Source organism: Scyliorhinus canicula, chromosome 15 (assembly GCF_902713615.1).
Source record: "Scyliorhinus canicula chromosome 15, sScyCan1.1, whole genome shotgun sequence".
NCBI classification, from domain to species: Eukaryota; Metazoa; Chordata; class Chondrichthyes; order Carcharhiniformes; family Scyliorhinidae; genus Scyliorhinus; species Scyliorhinus canicula.
In genome coordinates this window covers 38,729,140-38,753,700 of record NC_052160.1, presented here as the reverse complement: position 1 = coordinate 38,753,700, position 24,561 = coordinate 38,729,140, and the positions used below count along the sequence as shown (strand labels likewise).

Sequence of the window (24,561 nt, the reverse complement as noted above, 5' to 3'; positions counted from 1 at the left end):
CATGGGGACCATTTCATACCAGGAGGCATAAAAGAGCAGGGCATCATTGGGTCATCCCTCAGTTCCCATGCTGTTTTAAGATGGGGAGAACGTTCCCTCTTTAGGATCAGCTGAGAGAGACCATGCACTGTGCGGAGGAGGGAGACGGGGAGATCACTGCTATTGCTTGGAGATTCTCAGATTAATGCCTTTCTCATTTCTTCACAGAGCAAAAAAGAACTGGTGGGTGAATATTCCTTCACCTCGGAAGAGTGCCCTATGTAAGGAAAGCTTTGACAAGTTCCAGGTATTACAATCATTAGTTTATTTGAAATCTGGTTGGCTTCGTGATTTTTAGAAAGTCTCATTCTAAGTTATATGGGCGCGATTCTCCACTCCCCACGCCGGGTGGGAGAATTGCGGGAGGGCCCCCCGACAAATTTCACGCCCCCCTGGCGCCCCCCCGCGACTCTCTTTCCCCCCCCCTCGCCGTTTTTAACGGCGAACGGCGATTCTCCGACCCGGATGGGCCGAGCGGCCTGCTGTTTGCGCCCGTTTCACTACGGCGGCAACCACACCTGGTCGCTGCTCTCGTGAAATGGGAGTGAGAAGCCCGTTTGGGGCTTGTAGTTGGCCTAGCAAGGAAAGAGCACCACGACTGTGCTCGGGAGGGGACAGGCCCGCGATCGGTGTCGGCGTCCAAATCGGACGCACTATTTCCCCTCCGCCGCCCCGCAAGTTCAAGCCGCCACGTCTTGCGGGGCGGCTGAGGGGAAAGACGGCCACCGTGCATGCACGGGTTCGTGCCGTCAGCGTCATGACGTCAGCCGCGCATGCGCGGGTTGGAGCCAGCCAACCTGCGCATGCGCGGTTGACGTCATTAGGCACGCCGGCCGCGTCATTCTTGGCGCGACGCCCCCACGGCCGAGAGTTACGGAGCGCCTCTCCTAGCCCTGCCGGGTGGGGAGAATAGGGGGCGAGGAGCGGCCTCCGAGGCCATCGTGAAACTCGGCCGAGTTCACGACGGCCCTCCCGATTTTTCCCGGGAGCGGAGAATTCCGCCCTATGTCTCTCTGTCTGACGTGCACACCCTGTCACACTCTCAGATACCAGCTCCTTCATCATGCAGATAGCCTACCCCAATTTCCAATACCACCTCCCTCAGCATACGCATACACACATGTGCATGCACATCCAAGCACATACACAGGCATGCATACAAATACATATGTGCACATAAATGCATGTGTGTATATGCATATGTCTGCATGTATGTTTACATGTGCATGTGTGTATATGCATACACACGTGCACATGTAAACATACATGCAGATATGTGTAACACATGTGAGTGCGCCTTAAACACAAACACACACACATGTAAACATACTTGCACATCACTTTCAGATGCATGCTCCCCCATTTCATCCCACTCTCAGGGCGCGATTCTCAGCTGCCCACGACGGGTCGGAGAATAGCGGGAGGACCTTCCCGACATTTTTCCCGCCCTCCCGCTATTCTCCCCCCCCCCCCCCCCCCCAACGGCCGCCCCACGACACGAATCGCTGCTCGCCGTTTTTTACGGCGAACAGCGATTCTCCCCAGGCCGATGGGCCGAGTTCCCAGGCCTTTACGGCCGTTTTCACGAACGCAAACACACCTGCTCTCACCGTTCTTGAAAATGGCCACAAAGTGCCGTCCCGGACAACCATGGCACCGATTGGCACGGCCGCACCACGGCCGTGCCAAGGGTGGCATGGGCCTGCGATCGGTGGGCACCGATCGCGGGCAGCGGGTCCGATACCCGCGCACTATTTGTTCCTCTGCCGCCCCACAGGATCAGTCCGCGGGGTGGCTGAGGGGCATGACAGCCCGCGCATGCGCAGATTTGACGCATATGCGTGATGACGTCATCCGCGCATGCGCGGGTTGGAGCCGCGATGCCGTGCTTCACGGGGCCGCGCTGCTAGCCCCGCCCGGGGGGGGGAGAATTGGGTCCCGGGAGGGGGCGCGGAGGCTGCCGTGAAACACGGCCAGTTTCACGGCAGCCTTTACGACTCGCCACATTTGCGGAGAATCGCGCCCTCAGTTCCTCATTCACTGACAGTACTTTGAATCCAGTAGTGAAGAAGAATGAAAGAACTGCGAGTGCTGGATGGTGTATTTAGAGCTTGGGAAGAATGAGAGGAGCATTCTGTGTACTCTTGGCCATATACTATTGATTATCAGAGATAAATATTTGCTGCATGATGATCAGAGATAAATGTAATGAAATTGGGAATTGTGTTTGTCCAATTATCTCAAACTTTGAGCCTAAAAATGTTTTTTTTTCTGAATCAGAAATCTGGACATGTTTTCATTGAACATAAGCTTGACAACTGCAAAGTGGAGACGGTTTCATGCACCAATGAGCTGCCATGGTGAGTAGGGTTAGCTTCATAAATGATTAATCGAATCCCTGTTGAGTTTGCAGTCCATTCAAATTCCATCAACAGAACTTACTTATATAATGGAATCTGATTTACATCACTTAACTTGTCAAAGTAACCCTGAGTTGGATTAACCTGGATTAAGTCACCCAGGATACATTAAAAACTTGTCATCCAATTAGTGGTCACAGTCTCACCTCTGCTTTCTAATCTCACTCTTGCTGTCACCTCCTATTTGCATTGATCTTGATATTAGCATTGCTCCTCTGAACTTCCCTTAAAACTGGCTTTGGTCCCGCCATTTATGGCCGGGATCCTGACTTGCATGCGTCGCACGCCTTGGGTGGATCCCGCGAGGCGTGAAGACTTTTGGGAAACCCGCAAGAGGGCTCTCCCAGTATTCACCGGTCACACCGTGTTCGAGGGAGATGCAATGCGACCGGTGGATCGCGCCCAATGTCTCCATGTATTTCCAACCAAAATGATTCACTTCACATTTCTCCTCCTTGTTCTCTCTCCGTTCTCAATCCTTTCATCTGTAAATTTTGAAACTGTGTCGTGCACAAGATCTAGATCATTAATATATATCAGGAAGAGCAAAGGTTCCAACGCCAGACCCTGGAAAATTACACTAAAACCTTCCAACAGTCCGAAAAACATCCATTAAGTCACTGTTCCTTATCGCTCAGATACGTTTGTATCCACGTTGCTACTTTAATTCTATGAGGTATAACTTTGTTCATAACTCTAATGTGTGGCATTGAATCAAATATCCTTTGGAAGTCCACGTACACCACATTGACAGCATTGGCCTTATCAACAATTTCTGTCATCCCTTCAAACAACTGCAGTAAATTAGGTAAACATGATTTCACACAAATTGGTGCTGACTTTCCTTTAATTAACCCACATTTGTCCATGTAACTATTAATTTTGACCCGATTTATTGTTTGTGGAGGTCTCCCCAGCACCAAAGTTAAAGTGACTGACCTGTAGTTGCTGGGCTTGCCTTTATTTATAATAATAATCTTTATTGTCGCAAGTAGCCTTACATTAACACTGCAATGAAGTTACTGTGAAAAGCCCCCAGTTGCCTCATTCCGGCACCTGTTCGGGTCACACAGAGGGAGAATTCAGAATATCCAATTCGCCTAACAGCACATCTTTCGGGACTTGTGGGAGGAAACCGGAGCACCAGGAGGAAAACCACACAGACACGGGGGGAACATGCAGACTCGGCACAGACTGTGAACCCAAGCCGGGAATTGAACCTGGGACCCTGGCGCTGTGAAGCAACAGTGTTAACTCCTTTTTGACAAAGGGTGCAATGTAATATTTGTACATTTCCCATCCTCTGGCACTTTAATCTAAGGATGACTGAAAAATGATGGTCAGTTTCCTCTCTCGCTGCTCTCAGTATCCTTAGATACATCACGTTTCAATTGTCTCCTCTTTCACCATGGCCTAGGTAGCAACTTCTTCTTCGGTAAAGACAGACAGATGCAAAGTATTATTTAAAACCTCAGCAATCCCCCCCACCCCCACCCGTTTCCACGCTTAAATCCCATTTTTGGTCCCTAATCAGCCGTACCCCTCCTTTTGCCATCCTTTTCCTTTTTATATGCCTATAGAAGATTGAGATTCCCTTTCATTTTAGCTGCCAGTCTCTATTCATACTGTGTTTTTGCTTCTCTACCTTGTTTTTTTCAACCCCCCCCACCTCTATATTTCGCCTGATTTTCCATTCTGTTATCCAGTTGACATCTGACATAAGCACACTATCTCTTATTTATCTTTATCTATCTCTTTTGTCATCCAGGGGGCTCTGGATTTGTTTGCCCATCCTTTCCCCTAAGAGGGAATATACCTTAATCGTGCCCAAACGATCTCCTCTTTGAAGGTAGCCCATTGTTCAGCTGTAATCTTTCCTGTCAATCCTGTTCCCAATTTATTCAGCCCAGATCCATTCTTGCCCATTTAAAAAAAAAGTTAATTTTACGGGATGTGGGTCCCGCTGGCTAGGCCAGAAATCATTGCCCACCCCTAATTGCCCTTGAGATGGTGGTGGTGCAGTGTCTTCTTGAATTCCTGCAGTCCCTATGGTGTAGGTACACCCACTGTGCTGTTAGGGAGGGAGTTGCAGTATTTTGACCCAGTGACAGTGAAGGAACGGCGATATATTTCCAAGTCAGGGTGGTGAGTGACTTGGAAAGGAACTTTCAAATGGTGATATTTCCAGGTATCTGCTGCTCTTGTCCTTCTAGATAGTAGTGGTCGTGGATTTGGAACGTGCTGCCTAAGGAGCCTTAGCAAGTTGATGTAGTGCACTTGCAGACGGGACACACGGCTGCTATAGTGTCCGTGGTGTAGAGGGTGAATGTTTATGGAAGCGATGCCAATCAAGTGGGCTGCTTTGTTCTGAATATTGTCAAGCTTCTGGAGTGCAGTTGGAGCTGCACTCATCTGGGCAATTGGAGAGTTTCCCATCACACTCCTGACTTGTGCCTTCTGGATGGGGGACAGGCTTAGGGGGAATGCTGACAGAGTGGTTGGCCCTGCTGCCTCACAGAGCAAGAGACCCGGGTTCAATTCCGGCCTTGGGTGACTGTCTATGTGGAGTTTGTACTTTCTACCCATGTCTGTGTGGGTTTCCTCCGGGTACTCCGGTTTTCCCCCACAGTCCAAAGATGTGGATTGGCCATGCCAGTTTAGGTGGGGTTACTGGATAGGACAGGGGAGTGGGCATATAGGCCCACTCCATCAGAGGGCCGGTGCAGACTCGATGGACCGAACGGCCTCCTTCTGCATTGTAGGAATTCTATGGTTCTATGGAGCCCGGAGGTGAGTTACTCACCGCAGGATGCCTAGCCCCGAACCTACTCTGGCAGCCACAGTATTTATATGGCTGGTCCAGTTCAGTTTCTGGTCAATGGTAAGCCTCTAGGATGTAGATAGTGGGGCATTCAGTGATGGTAATACCATTGAATGTCAAGGAGAGATTGATTAGCTTCCCCCCAGTTAATTATTCTTACTCTAGATTGTTCTTTGTCTTTTTCTATAGTCAGCCTAAACCTTATGATGCAAAGTTCACTGTTCCCTAAATGTTCTCCTATTGACACTTGATCCACTTGCTCTGCATCATTTCAAAGAACCAGATTTAGTAATATCTCCTTCCTCATTGGACAGGAAACATAAGGTTGAAAAAAACTTTACTGAAGTCATGCTAGGAACTCTTGCTGCCGTTTTCCCTTTACACTAATACTCTCCCAGTCTATATTCAGATAATTCAATTCTCCATTATAACTACTCTATAATTCTGTCTGTAATTTCCCCACAGATTTGTTTCTCTACATCCTTTCTGCTAGTTGGCGGCCTATAAACTACAACAAGCCATGTGATTGCACCTTTTTTGTTCCTTAGCTTGAGCCAAATGGATTCTGTCCGTGACCCCTGTGGGATACACTCTCTCCCCAGCACTGCAACACTCTCCTTAATCATTACTCCAATTCTCCCTTTCTTATCGTTCCTGATTACCTTGGATCGAGAAATATTTGGCACCGAGTCCTGTCCTCCTTTGAGTCAGCTCTCTGTTATAGCCACAAAATCACATTTCCACACATCAACCTATGCCAGTAACTCGCCAATCTTATTAACCAAAGTTGTATTTATATACATGCTCAGTAATCCTGATTGAGGCTCTATTGTTCTCTCCGTCCTGGCTCTATGCAGACGGAACCTGTTTAGCCTGTATAGGTCCCACATCTCCCAGAGCCAATTCCAATCGGAACATCGGACATCCTCCCTCCTGCACCAGCTTTCCAGCCTTCCATTCACCTGCTTTTATATTCACTTGTGCATAATACTGGGAGTAATACAGATATTACTACTTGAGGTCCTGCTTGTATTTTTCCTATCTAGATCCCTCAATTCTTGCTGCAGGACCTTCTTTCTGCCTATGTTATCCTTCCAATGTGCACCATGACTGTTGGGGGGGGGCTCCTACATCACTTGACTGTCTGGTGGTCACCATTCCCTCTGTCCTTCTGTACTCTTAAATTGAAGCCATGATGTGGAGATGCCGGCATTGGACTGGGGTGAGCACAGTAAGAAGTCTTACAACACCAGGTTAAAGTCCAACAGGTTTGTTTCAAACAAGAGCTTTCGGAGCGCATCTCCTTCCTGAGCTTGTGTTTGAAACAAACCTGTTGGACTTTAACCTGGTGTTGTAAGACTTCTTACTGTCTCAAGTTGAAGGGTGCGATCCACAAAGCTCTGAATCCACATTCTGACTCCCGCTGCCAGCTCAAAGCCCGCTTCACTCTCGCTGTTTCCCACTGCTCGCCAAGTGAAGTCTTGCGCTCTCTGCACTGTTTTAAGCCCCACTCTTTTCTTGCTGTTTTCTGTTACGTACCACACAATGTTCTACCCTTTCTGCACTGTTTTGAGCCCCATTCTGCCCTAGTTGTTTCCCACCATTCACCAAGTTTTCTTCCATGCACCAATATAATCTTACTCAAGATCTCAGAATCATGAATATCTTCTCCCTCAGTCATTCCTTCAAGTGACAGCCCACAGCCTCTTAATAGCTCAACTCATTGATTTAGTTAGACTTCCCTTATACTCTTTGCAACCTCGTTCCTCTTTTGCTCAATGAATGTCAGCCATGGCTCAGTGGGTAATGGTCTCCCCTCTAAATTAGAAGGTTAAGAGTTCAAGACCCATGCTGGAGACTTGAACATATGACCCAAATTGACACTGCAGTGCAATACTGAGGGAGTGCTGCACTGTTGGACATGCTATCTTTCTGATGAGGCAATAAACCGTGGACCTGTCTGCCCCCCCCCCCCCCCCCCCCCCCCCCTTGGTGGATATGAAGGATTACATGGTGCTACAGAAGAGCTGGTGAGTTCTCCTGGGCAATATTTGCTCCTTGACCAACATCGCTAAAACAGATGAAGCGGTCATTGCCACATTGCCATTTGTGGGATCTTCCTGTGCATACATTTGCTAAACATTTCCGACATTAAAAACAGTGACTACACTTCAAAAAGTACTTCACAGGCAGAGATAATGTTTTAGGGTGCGCTGAGCTTGTGAAAGGTGCTGGAGAAATGCACATCTTTCTTTCTCTCCCATGGCCATTTATATTGAGGTTTCATAGTAAAGTAAAAGCTAGAAGCCAAAGCCTCAGTTCCACTTTTAGTGGACTTCAATCTGGACAGTGCATTTATTTTTGGGTAATGCTGTCACTCAGTCCTGTTGAATGTTGCCTCACTCGCAGTCCACCTTTGATATGTGTGAATATTGCAAACAGAAGTACAGAAATCATAAAACTTTGCATAAAGGCTATTCAGTTGTTGCAGGGACATTGTCTGCATGCAAATGGTTTTTGATAAGGCTTTGTTTGTTTGGAGGCTTTGCAAGAGGAGTTGATCTCTCCGTGCTAATCTTTAAAATTAATCCCTGGCATCTGGGTGTTGCTGGAAAGGCCACCATTTATTGCCCATTCCTAGGTTCCCTTGAGCCCTTACGAACATATGAATTAGGAGCAGGAATAGGCCACTCGGCCCATCAAGCATGCTGCGCCATTTAATAAAATCCCACTTTGTATGCCATTTTGCTCATTTTTGCCAACTTTCTTAACTTATCTATATTCTTATGTCTTCTTCACGTCTTGTTTACTTTCCTACGTATCTTTGTGTCATCAGCAAATTCAGCAACCTTCGGTCATCAAAATCATTCACTAAATTGTATAAAGTTGAGGCCCCAGCACTGATAGCTGTGGCACTCCACTTGTCATATCCTGCCATGCAGAAAATGACCCATTTGTGCCAACTCTGTTTCCTGTTGGCAAACCAATCTTCTAGCCATGCCAATTTTGTTACTCTCTACGCACAAACGTGGACCAGGCGGAGTGGCACCTGGGGGGTCTCCTGGGCCAATGGAGGCCCCTGAGTGGCCAGGGATAGTGCAGGGCCTAGTGTATCCCACTGGCCCTCCCCCTAGAATGCGGGAACCTTGGCACTGCTCAGCTAACACGTTGGCACTGCCTCCCTGACAATGCCAAGGTGCCCAAGTGGCACTGCCAAGCTGGCAGGAGCACTACCTGGATGCTAGAGTGGCAGTGCAAGGGTTCCAGGGTGGTACTGTCAAGGGTATGGGGCTGAGGGAGCCATGCCCAGGAAAGGGTGGAGGAGTGGTTTGAAGTGTGGGGAATGTATGGCAGGTAAGTAGGGGTGGGGGTCCTGGAAGGGGGGGGGGGCTGTAAAGGGGCGTGGGTGCCTGAACAGGGGGGACCTCCAGGGTCCCCATAGGATGTCCTCACTTGGAGGCAGGGGTAGTTCCTATGTGTGTGAGGGGGTGACTTTGCCCATGAATGGGGAGTGTGGGGGCCACAAGGTCACTTAGAGATCAGGGCACCCTTTCAAAATGGCGGCCAATCTCTGAGTTCAGCTCCCCAGTGTGAAAAAAAAATTCTAAATGTGGGCTAAACCAGCGAGAACCTCCCCAGGGCCTAAAAAAGTGACTGGGTGTCGTCGAGATAGGGAACGCGCCAGCAGAGTAGGCGGGTAACTCCCTGAGAAACCCACCACAAATTAACTGAGAAATGTTTCCATTGTATTCCGCCTTGAATCTTCAGTTATAAAGGCAGGTCAGAGGTGGCCTGGTTCTGTACGGAGTTCCTTGCCATCTGGGGCCTGAGATTAAACCCAGCCAACATGAATAAAGAATAAAAAATCCTTCCTTTCTAGACTGTGAAACAAATCACGTTAGTTACATAAATTACAAAACACTCAGCAGGTTTGACACAAACTCTCCCAAAATGATCTGTTTCACTGAGAGAATTGCAGGGACTGGTTCAATGAGTCACTGTTACACTGGATCACCTACACCTGGCCGGAGTGGCTGGGAGGGTACTGGGCTGTACAGTACTCCCCATACCTACCATGTATAGGGGAGGAATTTATTTAATATTCTCTGAAATGAATTGGATAGTTTGATGTTCAAATACAATTTTGCAGTAAAAATGGCACATTTTTACTCATTTATTTCACCTAGTTTCAGGGAGAAGAACAGGATTGAAAGTCCCGATGACAAGCTTTGCACCATGAGCATCAACTTTCCTGCCCTTCAACCCTTGATGGAGGTCTCCAGGTTCAATGAGAAATTCCCCATTCTTCATTTTCCAGACTTCAATTTCCCAGTGCTGACAGAATCCATGTCCCCTTTCCCATTGTTCCCTGAGGATTTGTCTTTTGAGGTCTCACATAATCCAGCTTACTCCTTGTTCAACGGTGTCAGCAAAGAGCAATGGGCAATAGATGAGGAAGACGACTACCGCCCTTTCGCTGGAAATGAACACACGGACTCGCCGCTCACACTAAGCACCTACTCACTTGGCCCATATACTGATAGTAAGGGGACTGGACCTTCTGAGCAAGTTGGTTATAAGGCTTTCAGCAGCTGTGTTTCTGCACCCTGGAACCCAGAAGATCAACAGAGCTCGGAGACAATTCGGACTCCCCCGGTGTCCGGTGACATTGAGTCATCTGATTATCTGTCTTCTGATAAACTGACATTCAAGACGGGCAACGAGGTAATGCCAAACCGGGAATGGGAAAAATTTCACAACACATCGTGTGATTTCACTCCGGGCAACGGGACTCACTTCCCCGTGGATCCCTTCCCAATGTTCTGTGAAAGTCTTCAGTCTTTGACCTTCCATTTGAACGCTCAGGAAGAGCCAGGGTGGTCGCAGCCCTGCTCCATCCACAGGGTACCTGGCACAGCTGTGAGCCTGGCAGGTTCCAACCTCGACTCGCACCTTATGCCCGCTCAGGATTGCTCCCTGAAGCTGGAGCCAGCCTTGGGATCACTCAGCCAGGGAGATGTGGGTCAAGCGGAGCCGGGCACTGAGGCCAATACTGCAGTGAAGAACCAGATGAAATACATTGTGGTCCCAGAGAACGCTAATTTAGGCCTGAGCGAGCTGACACCCTATATGAAACTGTCCCTACTCAATGTGCAAGCAACGGATAAAAGTCAGGGAGTGGAGCCAATTCATCACATAACCAAACAAGCACATCTTAAATATTAAGGAAAACATTTTTAGAAGTGGAATACTGGGGATATATATTGCCTGTATTTGCAACAGTGCTTTATTAAATTACAACCTGAATCTTAAAGCCATACTGAGAGATGTTATCAAAGTCAAAATACTATGGTTGCTGAAATCTGACTCAAAAATAGAAAATACTGGAAATACTCAGCTGGACTGGCAGCGTCTGTGGAGAGAGGTCCTTACCCTGAGCATTAACTTTGTTTCCCTCTCCACAGAGAGATTAACCTCAATGAGAGTCACACTGTGTCTATAATCCGCCTTTGTATAGACACTGTTTCCCTCTGCAACATTTACAGCTCATTTCTCATGACAAAGAGAGGAAGAAAGAAAGCTACTGAGGGGCTTTGTCACCTTTTGAATCTGGAGAACAGCAAATAATTTGTGTGAGAGAGAGAGAGAGAGGGAGGGGCGTGGAGAGGGAGGAAGGGAGGAGGAGAGAGAGAGAGGGAGGGAGAAGGAGAGAGGGGGAGGGGGAGACAGGGACAAGAGGGGGGAGAGACCGGGTGAGAGGAGGGAAGGGGCAAGGGGGGGAGGAGAGATGGGGCAAGAGGGGGGGTGGGAAGAGGGAGCGAGGGGGAGAAGTGGGGAGGAGAGAGAGGGGTGGGGTAGAGGAGAGATGGGTCGAGGGGGGAGGGAAGAGGGAAGGGAATGAGTGGGGAGGGAGGGGGAGAAGGAGGAGGGAGGAGGAGGAGAGGGAGAGTGGAAGAGAGAGAGGGTGTGGAGGGGAGTGGAGAGAAACAGGGTTGGGGGAAAGGAGAGAAAGGGGGCGAGAGGGTAGGAGAGGGTGAGATAGGGAGGCGGCATGAGAGAGAGAGAGAGGATGAGATGGGGTGGAGAGAAAGGGCGAGGTGGAGACAAAAGGGTGCGAAAGAGGGTAAGAGGGAGAGCGGGAGGGGCGAGCAAGGCACAAAAATCTTTTCTCTCAGTGGAGCTGTGATTTGTAAATTGAGACACCGAACAGAATCTTCATCATTAAAGTCTGGAAAGACATGGCGGGTTTCATTAAGCTAGAGAAGGTCACATTCGCCCTGAGAGGGTCGGTACAAGGGTTCTTTAGGCGGTGGCAGCCTTTTCTCGACTTTCTGGCTCAACGATAGGGTACGGGGACAGCAGCAGCAGCAACCCGGGGAGGGAAAAGGGGAGGGAAAAGGGGGGGGGGCCGACAATGACTATGTTTGTTTATTTAATTTAAATATTTTTTAAAGTTCTTTTGTTGTTCATTAGGGTTGGGGGGGTGGGGGGATGTGATACATGCGCCGATACGGTCTGGGGGTGTCACAGTTATTATGGGTTATTTTGTTGCATTTCATTGTTTGTCGTTATGTTTTATATTTTCTGTAAAAAATTCCAATAAAAATTATATTAAAAAAAAAAGTCTGGGAAGTTGTGTTTCCAACATGTCAACTGTTAGCTCCACCCAGGGAGGAATTGGTTTTGTGGCCATGTGTAGATTCCACCTTCACCCTGGAATAGGGTGTTGGCACATGACGGTGTGACACTGTGTATGAGACAGGGGTGTGGGAGTGAATGGATGGAGGGACTGAACTGAGTGTGTGAAGGGAGTAGGTGTGGCTGGGGAGGTGGGAATGTTGGGGTGGAGGAGCTGAGCTGTGGGAATGAGGAAGAAGCTGAGGAAATGAGAAGAGGGAGGGAGGGAGTGAACTCAAGTGAAGGAAGGTAAGGAGGGACAGAGTGAGCTGAGGAAGTGAGCGTGAAGAGTGGGGGAGGGGGATGGAAGGGCTGAATTTTGCACAAACTTGCTGCATTTTTGAATGTTTCTGGGGATTTAATTACAAACAAGACACGTTAATTATCACTGCCCACTGACTCATTCTGCTAAAAAGAGGGAGCGATTCAGTTAGTGAGCTGGAAAGGTCCATGTGGAATCCATATACTGGGTTCATGGGGCTGAATGTCACATCTCAAATCAGATTACCCGGGTGTTAACTGGTGACATTATTGCAATTGTGCTTTATTCTGACGTTCAATCATGTCACAAACACTGAATGCTGTCCAGTGAACCCCAGCATTATAATCTTTGTATTCCTCCTGGTGTAAAACCAGCCCCAATCTGGGGCACTTGCCAATGTTATAATTTTATTGTATTTGTGTTTTACAGGCTCACAATAAATCTGTTTCAATTTTTAGCCGCTGAGATTGGAACGCTTTACAGACACCAATGCCCTGGTCAAACACTCTTAAGGTGGCCATAATGGAGATCTAGCTTTAAACATGGGTAGGAATGAGAACTAAACATTCCTAGTCGCCATGTATTCAGGAGGATTAGGGAAGGGGAAGGAGGGGGATTGGGAGTATTTATCAGAAATAATGATAGTTCTCCAGAGGGGCAAAATTAGTTCAAAGGTTGAATTGTTGGGTGTTTAATACAGACCTCCAAATATTGAGAAAAAGATAGAGAAACAAATCCAGAGACAAATTTCTGAGAAGTGTAAAAATAATGTAGCAGTCATGGTAGGGGACTTCAATTGCACTAATGAAGACTGGTTGAGGTGTATTTCATTACAAGGGAAACCGAGTCGAGAGCAAAGAAGCCCAATTATGCTAAATGTAGTTGTATTTTTGCTCTTAACACAAACATACCAAATACTATGATGATTGGTGATCTAAAGGGTTCTCTATTGGAGAATAACGGGATTCCAGGAGAGTTTTTCATACATGTGGGGTGAGGTTCTCCCTTGGCCGACACCAAATTCGGGAAAGATGATTGGGTGGAGAATTGGTTCCGCGCCAAAATCGCGGCAGGCCAATTTAAAAAAACATATATTTTTATTCTCCTTTTTCACAATTTTTCTCCCGAATTTACACCCACCAACAACAAACAATAATCAACAACAAATATATCAAACCCCATAACAATAACAACGATCCGACCCTCCCACCAACCCCCAAACATCAGCCCGCATGTTAACATAAACAAATGACAAAAAAATGAATCAGGGATTACCCATAGCCATCTTTAACATACATAGCCGCCCTCCCCACTTCCCCCCAACTAATGTTCGATGTTATCCAGTTCTTCAAAGTGCATAATAAATAGTGCACATGACTTGCAGAACCCCTCCTAGCTTCCCCTCAGTTCGAACTTAACCTTCTCAAAGGTCAAGTATTCCAACAGGTCCCCCCGCCACGCCAGGGCACAGGGTGGAGAAGCCGCTCTCCATCCCAGCAGGATCCGCCTTCGGGTGATCAACAAAGCGAAGGCTACAACATCTGCCTCCGCAACCGTTTCCGACCCTGGCTGGTCAGACACCCCGAATATAGCCTCCCGGGGACCCGGGTCTAGTTTCACACTCACCACCTTGGAAATTACCCTAAACACTTCCAGTACTCCCCTAGATTTGGACAGGACCAAAACATATGAACGTGATTAGCGCCCCCCCCCCCCCCCCCCTCCCCCCCCCGCAACGTTCACACACATATTCTACCCCTTCAAAGAATCGGCTCATCCTCGCCCTCGTGAGGTGTGCTCTGTATACCACCTTCAGCCATATCAGCCGCAACCTCGCACACGAGGTGGAGGCATTCACTCTCCGGAGCACCTCACACCAGACCCCCTCCTCTATAACCTCTCCCAACTCTTCCTCCCACTTTGCTTTGATCCCCTCCAGTGGTGCCTTATCCTTTTCCAACATAGCTCCGTATACCGCTGACACTGTCCCCTTTCTCCATTCCCCTTGCCGCCAGCACCTCCTCCAGCAATGTGAAGGCCGCTTCCTCCGGGAAGCTCTGTATCTCCTTCCTGGCAAAGTCCCAAACCTGCATATATCTAAACATTTCTACCTGCTCCAGCCCATACTTTGCTTCCAGCACCCACAATGCTGCAAATCGACCCCGAAGAAACAAATCTTTTAGCGTCTTAATCCCCTTCTCTTCCTATTTCCGAAAGCTTCCGTCCCGCCTTCCAGGCTCAAATCTGTGGTTCTCCCGAATCGGCATTTCCCTTGACCCTGCCCCCAACCCGAAGTGTTGGCGAAACTGCCCCCAAATTCTCAATGAAGCTATTATTACCGGACTCCCTGAGTATTTCCCCGGGGCTATTGGGAGCGGCGCTGTTGCTCGTGCTTTCAGCCCCGACCCCCTGCACAAAATCTCCATTCTGACCCACTGGGAATCTACCCCTCTGACCCACCCCCGCACCTTCTCCACATTCGCCGCCCAGTAGTAGTACATCAGGTTCGGGAGACCGAAACCCCCTGCCTGCCTTCCCCTCTGTAGCAGCACCTTTCTCACTCTGGCCACCTTCCCTCCCCATATGAAAGAGGTAATCCTTCCCTCAATCTCTCTGAAAAAAGACTTTGGCAGGAAAATCGGTAGGCATTGAAAAATAAACAGAAATCACAGCAACACATTCATTTTAATCGCCTGTACCCGACCCACCAGTGGCAGAGGGAGACTATCCCACCTTGCCAGATCAGCTTTCACTCTCCCCACCACACTAGTAATATTGTACCTGCAAAAGCTCCCCCACTCCCGGGCAACCTGCACCCCCAGATATCTAAAGTGAGTCCCTGGCCTACGGAATGGCAGCCCCCCCCCCCCCCCCCCCCCCCCGCCCCCACCCCCGGCCGAGACAACACAAAATATTCACTCTTGTCCAAGTTCAGCTTGTACCCCGAGAAAGACCCAAATACCCGCAGTAACTCCAATATTCTTCCTATCGATGCACTCGGTTCCGACACATACAGCAGCAGGTCGTCAGAATATAAAGACACTCTATGCTTTATTCCCCCCCGCACTATTCCTTTCCATGCTCCCGAACTTCTTAATGCGATGGCCAATGGCTCAATTGCGAGTGCAAACAGCAGGGGGGACATAGGACATCCCTGCCTCGTCCCACGGTGGAGAGAAAAGTATCTCGAACTGGTATTGTTCGTGCAGACACTCGCCTTCGGCTCCTTATATAATAGCTTTACCCAGTTCACAAATCTTGGTCCAATCCCAAACCGCTCCAGCACTGCCATCAGGTACCCCCATTCTACCCGATCAAACGCCTTCTCGGCATCCAATGCCACAACCACCTCTGTTTCCTTCCCTTCAGCCGGTGCCATAATGACGTTCAAAACCCTCCTAATATTCGAAAACAGCTGCCTCCCTTTCACGAACCCTGTCTGACCCTCACCTATCATCCTCGGGAGGCACCCCTCCAGCCTACCCGCCAGTACCTTCGCCAATACCTTTGCGTCCACATTCAGAAGTGATATGGGCCTATATGACCCACACTCCGTCGGTTCCTTATCCTTTTTAAGCAACAGTGAAATCGATGTCTGCGGCAGCACTCCCTTCCCTATCGCCTCTTCAAACATCCCCACCATCAGGGGTGCCAACGTATCCTTAAATGTTTTATAATATTCCACCGGAAACCCATCCGGCCCTGCCATCTTCCCCGACTGCATCCACCCAATCGCATCTTTTATCTCCTGCTCCAGTATTGCTCCTTCTAATGTAGCGCTGTCCCCCTCCCCTAGTCTCGGGTACTCCAACCCATAGGTGCCGATTTGACACCAAATCGCGATTCTCCATCACCTTGACAGCGGCAAGAATGCATTCTGGAACGCACATACAGTAAACACTGTTTGCATAGCGGGCCCAACCTGGTATTCTCTAGGGCCTCTGTGATTCTCCACCTCCGATGGGCTGAGTCCCTGACGACGCGGTTCACCTGTGCTTTTAAAAGTCATGAAACTGGCATGGTTATTACTGTGGGAGAGAGAGGAGATAGGACAGGGAGAGGAATGACTGTGGGCTGCCGGGCTGGACACTGTGATGTTCTTTGTTTGTTTAAATTAATATTATTAAGGTTGTAGTGTCGTTACAAAGAACATGCAGACTTTGTACTAAATCAAAGTCAGAGGGCTGCATTCTCTGATCCCCGACGCCGAATTCGCATTCGGAGAGGGGGCAGAGAATCCCCGATGATGCCAAAATCGGGGGCGGCGCCACTTTTGCCCTGCTCCGCCCCTGGAAAAGCCGTGTACTCTAGGAATATGCCACGCACCGCATCCACGGCCTTAGGCCATTGCCCATCCCTGTTCGGCTGAGTTCCCGACGGCGTGAGACTCGTGTGGTCTCACCCGTGGTGAACTTAGTATTGCGGCTGCAGACTCAGTCCGGCACCGCCACAGTCGGGGGAGGGCCGATCTGCGAGAAAGGAGGGCTTAATTCGGGGCTGGGGGCACTGTGGGCGGGCGGTCTGAGGCGCGTAAGCAGCAGAGGGGGGGGGGGTACTATTTTTGCATTCTGGATCCACAGGCTGTGTCCGCCATGAAGCACAGCGCGACCGCTGCACGACCGTGCACATATGCGGCCACGGACCCGGAAATGCTCGGGGCCGTATCGGCTGCTAGAGGTGGGAGCTCCTCGCTGCCTCCCTGCTAGCTCCCAGCAAAACGGCGAATCGGTGGCCATTTTGCGCCAGTTTTCCTGGCATAAAATACCCCCAAACGGAGAATCCAGCCCTATTTATTTACACAAAGCTATAAATTGTGAATTCTTAAGTATGCCAAAAAATCTAAATATTAGATCAATACACAGAACCACTGAGAAACGCGACTGTCACCAACCCTCTAACTCACCTAACTCACTCCAACAGCAAGTGGACCACTGTGTGGGTTGTGAGATGTGCTCTTACACCATCTAGTGGCTGGATGCTGTAATTACACACTATTCTACATGATGTGGAGATGCCGGTGTTGGACTGGGGTGGGCAAATTGAGAAGTCTTACAACACCAGGTTAAAGTCCAACGGGTTTTTTCGAATCACTAGCTTTCGGAGCACTGCTCCTCCCTCAGGTAAATGAAGAGGTAGGTTCCAGAAACATATATATAGACAAAGTCAAAGATGCAAGACGATACTTTGAATGTGAGTCTTTGCTGGTAATTAAGTCTTTACAGGTCCAAACGGAGCAACTGGAGAGAGGGATAATCACAGGCTAAAGAGGTGTGAATTGTCTCTTTAACCTATGATTATCCCTCTCTCCAGTTGCTCCGGGAAGGGGGGGGGGGAGGCAGAAAACGACAGTGTCGGACAGTCTGACGCATGCAGCCCAAGGCCTGGTAGTTGGTGCCCTCAGTGGCCAGGGCACCAGGCCATGGCAGCCGGTATGGGTACCATCATATGGTGCAGGCTGTCCTCCTGGTAGGAGGGAGGGAGGGTGGAGGGTAGGGGTACAGGTGTGTGGGACGCTAGTTACTGCCAGGGGCACAGTGCTGCCTGCTCACCCTGGCCACCCTGAGGAGGTTGTGCAGTTTTATCCGGCACTGCTGGCCCATCCGGATGGTGTTGCCCACGGGACTCATGGCCTATGCCACCTGTGCCCAGGCACAGCGAATGCCGGCAGCTGGCAGCCTCCTTCCCAGTCAGGGTACAATGTCATCCTTCGCTCCTCCACCGCATCAAAGAGGTTCTCCAGCTCGGCATCGGTAAACCTCGGGGCTGCTCTCTTCGCTGCCACCTTGTTGTTTGGGATGATGTGGAGGAGGGGAGAGAAGTGTGTATATGTGGCTGCAGATTGTCAGCTTCCTGACTGTCAATCGCAAAACCTGCGAATACGGCACCGTATCTCATTGGAATCGATTGTGTTCCACACGCCGCTGATGCTAGCCCCTTAACAGTAGTGGAATCAGTCCAGGTGTGACGCCAGTTTTACTGTTGTGAAAGTCGACAAATGCTGCATTGGCGTCAACTCTTAGTCTCAGAAAAGGAGAATCCCACCAGGGTTACCTGCTGATCAATGCTGCTCCAACGAATGTATCACATTACATTGCACCACTTCCTGTCACTATGTATGCCAAACTATTTACATATTCAGAAGTACGTTGATCAATATATTAAACTATATGCACTGCAAAGCATGATCACAACATCTCCCTTTTCCTTAAATAGAAAAATTACAAGTTATAACCTATATGCAAAATACAATAGGATAATTATGAACAGTATTTCCACATGTATTGACTCTCATTAATTATTCAAATGTCTCTGAAACGTCCAGGTGGTCTGCTGACTCGACCTGATTTGGCAGCAGTGAAATTTTACTAAGGTCTGGAATTGTCAACTCTTTTCTCTTGCCTCGTATATATGTGACTGATAATTAACTTGCTCTCTCAGAACCTTGAATGTGCACACATTGTTGATGCCACAGGCGTGTTAGACATGATGATGTTGGAGAATTCTCCCCATGGATATCTATTCTTCCTCAACATCACTCCTTTCGGGATGGTCACCGTAGCTCACGACAGATCTTGTGACACTTCTGCGGGGAACCATGTGCTCTCTTGCAGGCGGATCACTCTGACCTTTTGCCCTCCACAATCTCCATGCATGTTAGTCATTGTGTGATTTTCATTTTCTCTTGTCTTACCGATGAGTTTTCTTGGGCTGGTCATGATCTGATCAGATGATAACTCGAAAAGGTGCACTGACTTGCCTTCCAAACGTAATCCTGGTTACATTTTTCTGATTTTGGAAATGTACCTGTTGCCCTCAAACTAGGGCATCAACTGACGTGGCACAGAAAAAAAGACTTACACTACGTATTTTGTACAAAACACTCTTTATTCGTATTTAAAGCACTGAACTGCTCTTTACTTCACTTAACTCACTTGTTAAAACACTGATTTTCTGTTGTAATTATTCACAAGATTCACAGCTTGGACTTTAATACTATCTGTTGCAAAGTGATGTGAGCAACATCCCTTCGATGGGTGTCATCTCCATTGAGTGATCTTCATGGTGGGTTCTGCAGATCATCACTGGGGACGCTTCGACCCTTTCCCGTTTATACAACTTCTTCCAACATTGAGCAATGTCTTTAGCCACGGATGAGCTGTTAACCGTGATGTGTTAGGCGGGTTGGTTTGATGTCGACTGCAACTGGATGCAGGGAAGCTTGAAACAAATATCTTAATACCGGAGATGATCCAACACTGTTTTATTTAAACTATGAACGGCTGTACATGTTCAGCTGTGGGTTGACACTCTACTAACCCTACTGACAACCTCTTACTGGTTCGACCAGACTTACTAGCTACCACATGGCAATAATGTCCACTGACTTGTGCACTCTGACTGTCTCAGTGTCTGGGTCCCGAAAAGAGTGGACGTCTTAATGCCCAGTGAGCTTTATCGTGGTGGTGTCTTGTCTGGTGATTGGTTGTTCTGTGTTGTGTGTTCATTGGTCTCCTGTGTGTCAATCACTGCCTGTCTGCATCTCATTATATACATGAGTGGATATTATGACATCTCCCCCCTTTTAAAAAAAAAATAGGATATCAAACGTGAAGGTATATACATGCCTGACTATGTACAAACGGTGAGTTAACGAACATATATACATGGGAAGGTGTGTATCGTGCAGATACCGAGCAAACTGAACAAAATTTACGAAAGCAAAGTCTATAGATTCAGTCTTTGAGGCGGGCGCCGAATTCTGGTCGATCGCCACAGAGGCGAAAAAGGCCGGTATTCTGGCCTTTGCGTCCCCGGTAGCCCGCTGCAGGATTATTCTTCAGTGGAAGGATGCGAGACCCCCAAGCGTGGAGGCCTGGATCAACAATATGGCGGGGTTTATTAAATTGGAGAGGGTGAAATTTGCCCTAAGGGGATCAGTGCAGGGGTTCCTAGACTTCCTGGCTGAGCGTTAGGGGATGGTCAATAGCAGCAGCAACCCAGGGGGGAAGGGGAGTGAAATAGGGGGCGGGGGGGGGGGGGGGTAAGGGGGGAATGGGGAATGGGGGGGAAGGGGAGATGGTGAGGGGGAGGGAGGGGGTGGAGGGGAGAGGGGGGGAGGGGGGGTTTGTTTATGTTTGGTTGGAGATTTATTATTGGTTATTGTTTATTGTTCATCAGTTATCATTCATTGTTTATTTGTTTATTTAATTTTGCTGTTTCACCTTTCTGTACAGGGGTGGGGGGGGGGGGGGGGGTGGTGGCGTTTCTACGTTTCTTTTCCATTATTTATGATGTAAAAAAAATTTTTTTAAACAAAGACCTTGGGGCGGTCTTCCTGATAACAACAGCTGGGGCCGACCAACCTTCCTCAGGCAACTGGACGCGAACAAGATCTGCTGGAGCCAGCGCAGGCAGATCCGTGGCATGAGTATCATACGCTGATGCTCTTCTGCTGGTCCCTGGACCGATGCACCTCTTGCAGCACCGTGAGGTGGTCAAGGTCTGGAATGTGAATGGCTGGAACAGTCGTCCTCAAGTTGCGGTTCATGAGCACCTGTGCCGGAGACAAACCAGTCGACAGAGGGGTTGCCCTGTATGCCAATAGCGCCAAGTAGAAATCGGATGCTGAGTCTGCAGCCTTGCTCAACAATCGCTTGACGATATGGACCCCTTTTTCGGCCTTCCCGTTTGATTGCGGGTAATGGGGACTGGAAGTAACGTGTCTGAAGTTGGAGGATCGTGCAAAAACACGGACCGTTGTCACTCATTACTGTGAGTGGTATCCGGTGTCTGCAAACGTCTCTTTGCAGGCTTTGATGACGGACCTGACGAGAGGTCCGACAATTTCACTACCGGACAAGTAGTCGACCAGGAGCATGTAATCACGCCCATAGGCGTGAAAGAGGTCTACCCCCACTTTAGACCACGGAGAGGTCACAAGCTCGTGCTGATGCAGTGTTTCTTTGGGCTGAGCCGGTTGAAACTTCTGGCAGGTCGGGCAGTTGAGGACCGTGTCGGCAATGTCCTGGTTGATGCCCGGCCAATAAAGCGCCTCCCGAGCTCTGCGCAACATTTTTCGACCCCAAGGTGACCCTCATGGACCTGTCCGAGCACCATAGCTGGCATGCTTTGAGGAATGACGATCCGGTCCAGTTTAAGAAGGATTCCCTCAATAACCGTTAACTCGTCCTTTACGTTAAAGAACTGGGGACATTGCCCCTTTTGCCAGCCATGGGCGTGGTGTTGCATCACGCGCTGCATTAGAGGATCTTTGGCAGTTTCTTCATGTATTTGGACCACATGTTCATCAGTGGCTGGTAGGTTGCTGGCACACAACTGCACCTGTGCCTCTATGAGGCAGATGAAGTCACCCTGTTCACACGGCGTGGTGATGGACCTGGATAGGGCATCTGCGATGATCAGCTCCTTACCCGGTGTGTAGACGAGTTCAAATTCATAACGGCGGAGACGAAGAAGAATTCGCTGTAGCCGAGGTGTCATGTCATTTAAATCCTTCTGGATTATGTGGACTAAAGGCCTGTGGTCCGTTTCCACCGTGAACTTCGGCAGGCCATATACGTAGTCATGAAACTTGACTATTCCTGTCAGAAGACCCAAGCACTCCTTCTCGATCTGGGCATACCGTTGCTCGGTCGGCGTCATGGCCCTGGAGGAATATGCCACTGGAGCTCAGGACAAAAGTCTCGCTGGAGGAGATCCGCCCCAATGCCGTCCTGGCTTGCGTCAGTAGATATCTTGGTGTCCCTGGTTGGGTCAAAGAATGCCAGTACTGGGGCTGTAGTGAGCTTCGCCTTTAGCTCGAGCCACTCCTTTTCATGTGCGGGCAGCCAATGGAACACTGTTGACTTCTTTACGAGATGTCGGAGGGCCCTGGTGCGGGCTGCCAAATTGGGAATGAATTTCCTGAGAAAATTACCATCCCGAGGAAGCGGAGGACGGCCTTCTTGTCCTCCGAGGTCTTCATGGCATTGATCGGCAACACCTTGTCGGCGTCGGGTTACGTCCCGTGTTGTGAAATGTGGTCACCCAGGAACTTGATAGCGGATTGACCAAACGAGCATTTGGCCCTGTTGAGCTGGAGGCCATTTTCATGAATCCGCTGGAAGACCTGTCAGAGGCGGGCAATGTGATCCTCGGACGTTGCGGACCAGACGATCACGTCGTCCACATATACTCGCACCCCCTCAATGCCCTCCATCATTTGCTCCATGATGCGATGAAATACTTCGGAAGCTGATATGATACCGAAAGGCACGTGGTTGTAGCAATAGCGGCTGAACGGAGTGTTAAACGTGCACAGCTTCCGACTGGACACGTCCAGCTGTATTTGCCAGAAGCCATGGGAGGCATCCAGCTTGGTGAAGAATCTGGCATGAGCCATCTCACTGGTCAGTTCTTCATGCTTCGGGATTGGGTAGTGCTCCCACATGATATCGCTGCGGTTCAGGTCTTTGGGATCAATGCAAATGCGGAGCTCGCCAGAGGGATTTTTGACGCTTACCATGGAGCCAACCCAGCCTGTTGGTTCCATGACCCTTGAGATGATGCCCTGGTCTTGGAGGTCTTGCAGCTGCTTTTTTAGGTAATCCTTTAGAGGAGCCGGCACCCGGCGTGGTGCATGGATCACTGGGGTGGCGTTCGGCTTTAGCAGAATTTTGTAGCGATATGGGAGCGTGCCCATTCCATCAAACACGTTGTGATATTGCGTGAGGATGTCGTCTATCTTGGCCTGGAGATTCACATCGGTCGAGGTAGCGGCGGTGTCAAGGACATGGTGTGGACTCGCTGGACCAGATTCAGGAGCTTGCAGGCGCGAGCACCGAGCAGGGATGCCCTGTCAGTCCGAATGATCTTAAATCATAAGGTTGCCTTGAATTCCTTGTGAGATACCTCTTGCCGACACGATCCACTGGCAGCTATGGCATTGCCATTGTAGTCGAGGAGTTGGCATGCTGGTGGAAGAATGCTTGGTCAGTCACGGATGCTGTCGAGATCTGACTGCGATATGAGGTTGGCAGACACGCCGGTGTCCAGTTTAAATCGGATGCGAGCCTGGTTGACTGTGAGGATAGCACACCACTCATCGTCGGGATCCACACAGAGGATCGAAAGGCGGGTTGCCGGTGCAGTGGGGGCCAGCTCATGTGTGGTTATGATGCCCATCCGATATGGAGATTCGAAGCAATCAGCATCGGGATCCGTTGGGCTGTCTGGATCAGCATCCTGCATGTCTTGTTGTACCGAGCGGATACTTCTGCACCGTATCTGGGACCGCTGGATGATAATCGGTGGAGCGGACCTGCAGCAGGCCGCCTAATGGCCAGGTTTCCCACACTGTAGGCAATGCCATCCTTTGGCTGGACATTGCTGCTTTAAATGGACGGAGCCACAATTCGGACACGTCATAAAGCTGACGTCAGCTCGTTCCATGAGCCAACGCGCATGCGCAGTGCGGTCAGCCGACGTACACACCTGCGCATTAGGGTTGTCGGCCTTGTCATCCACCCGGCTGTGGCGCCCATGTGTCGGGACCCGGGAAAAGCGCGCGAAACGGCCACTCTCCTTGCTGCTCAGGCCTTGCATTATTTCAATGGCCTGCACCTGTTCTGCCTCATGGGAGGCCAGTTTTGCATTTTCCGCCGCCCTGATGTGGGAGTAACGATTCTTGGCATGCTCATGGACCACGCAGGTCTCAATAGCGAGGGAGAGGGTTAGCTGTTTTATTATAAGGAGCTGCTGCGGAAGGGAATCGGAGTGGACCCCGAAAACTATCTGATCCTGGATCATGGAATCAGCTGCTGAGCCTTAATTGCATAACTGCGCCAGGATGCGGAGCTGGGTCAGGAAGGACTGAAAAGATTCATCCTTACCCTGTACCGTTCAAAGCTCTCATTCACTTCAATGTCACAATACCAAACTAAACTGGCTTATTACAGTTTGCTAATATACACTAATGACCACAAGAGGATGCTATTGCACACATCCCTTCTTCATGAAAACTTCAATATTCCATTCAACGTACCTACATTTTTTGTTTATTTACAAATCTATTGATTTCCTATTACTAAAATGGTACCTCTTTTCTGGATCCATACTTTCAGAATTTGGAGAAGGATCTTGAAGTTCTCTGCAACAAAGACTGATTCTTTGCAGCACAGTAGCACAGGTGGCTAGCACTGTGGCTTCACAGCGCCAGGGTCCCAGGTTCGATTTCCCGCTGGGTCACTGTCTGTGCCGTGTCTGCATGTTCTCCCCGTGTCTGCGTGGGTTTCCTCTGGGTGCTCCGGTTTCTTCCCACAGTCCAAAGACATGCAGATTAG

The 24,561-nt window shown here is 49.3% G+C and overlaps 1 protein-coding gene across 1 annotated transcript in view; it reads left to right on the top strand.

Moving 5' to 3' along the window:
• The window catches only part of LOC119978909, a 44,609-nt gene extending 33,674 nt beyond the window's left edge, over positions 1-10,935 (top strand). Inside the window, exons 8-10 of the mRNA XM_038820842.1 lie at positions 208-286; positions 2,320-2,399; positions 9,468-10,935. Coding sequence (XP_038676770.1) covers positions 208-286; positions 2,320-2,399; positions 9,468-10,506 — 1,198 coding nt within the window. The 3' untranslated portion in view covers positions 10,507-10,935. The remainder of the gene's footprint in view (positions 1-207; positions 287-2,319; positions 2,400-9,467) is intronic.
• Positions 10,936-24,561: the final 13,626 nt, after the last annotated feature.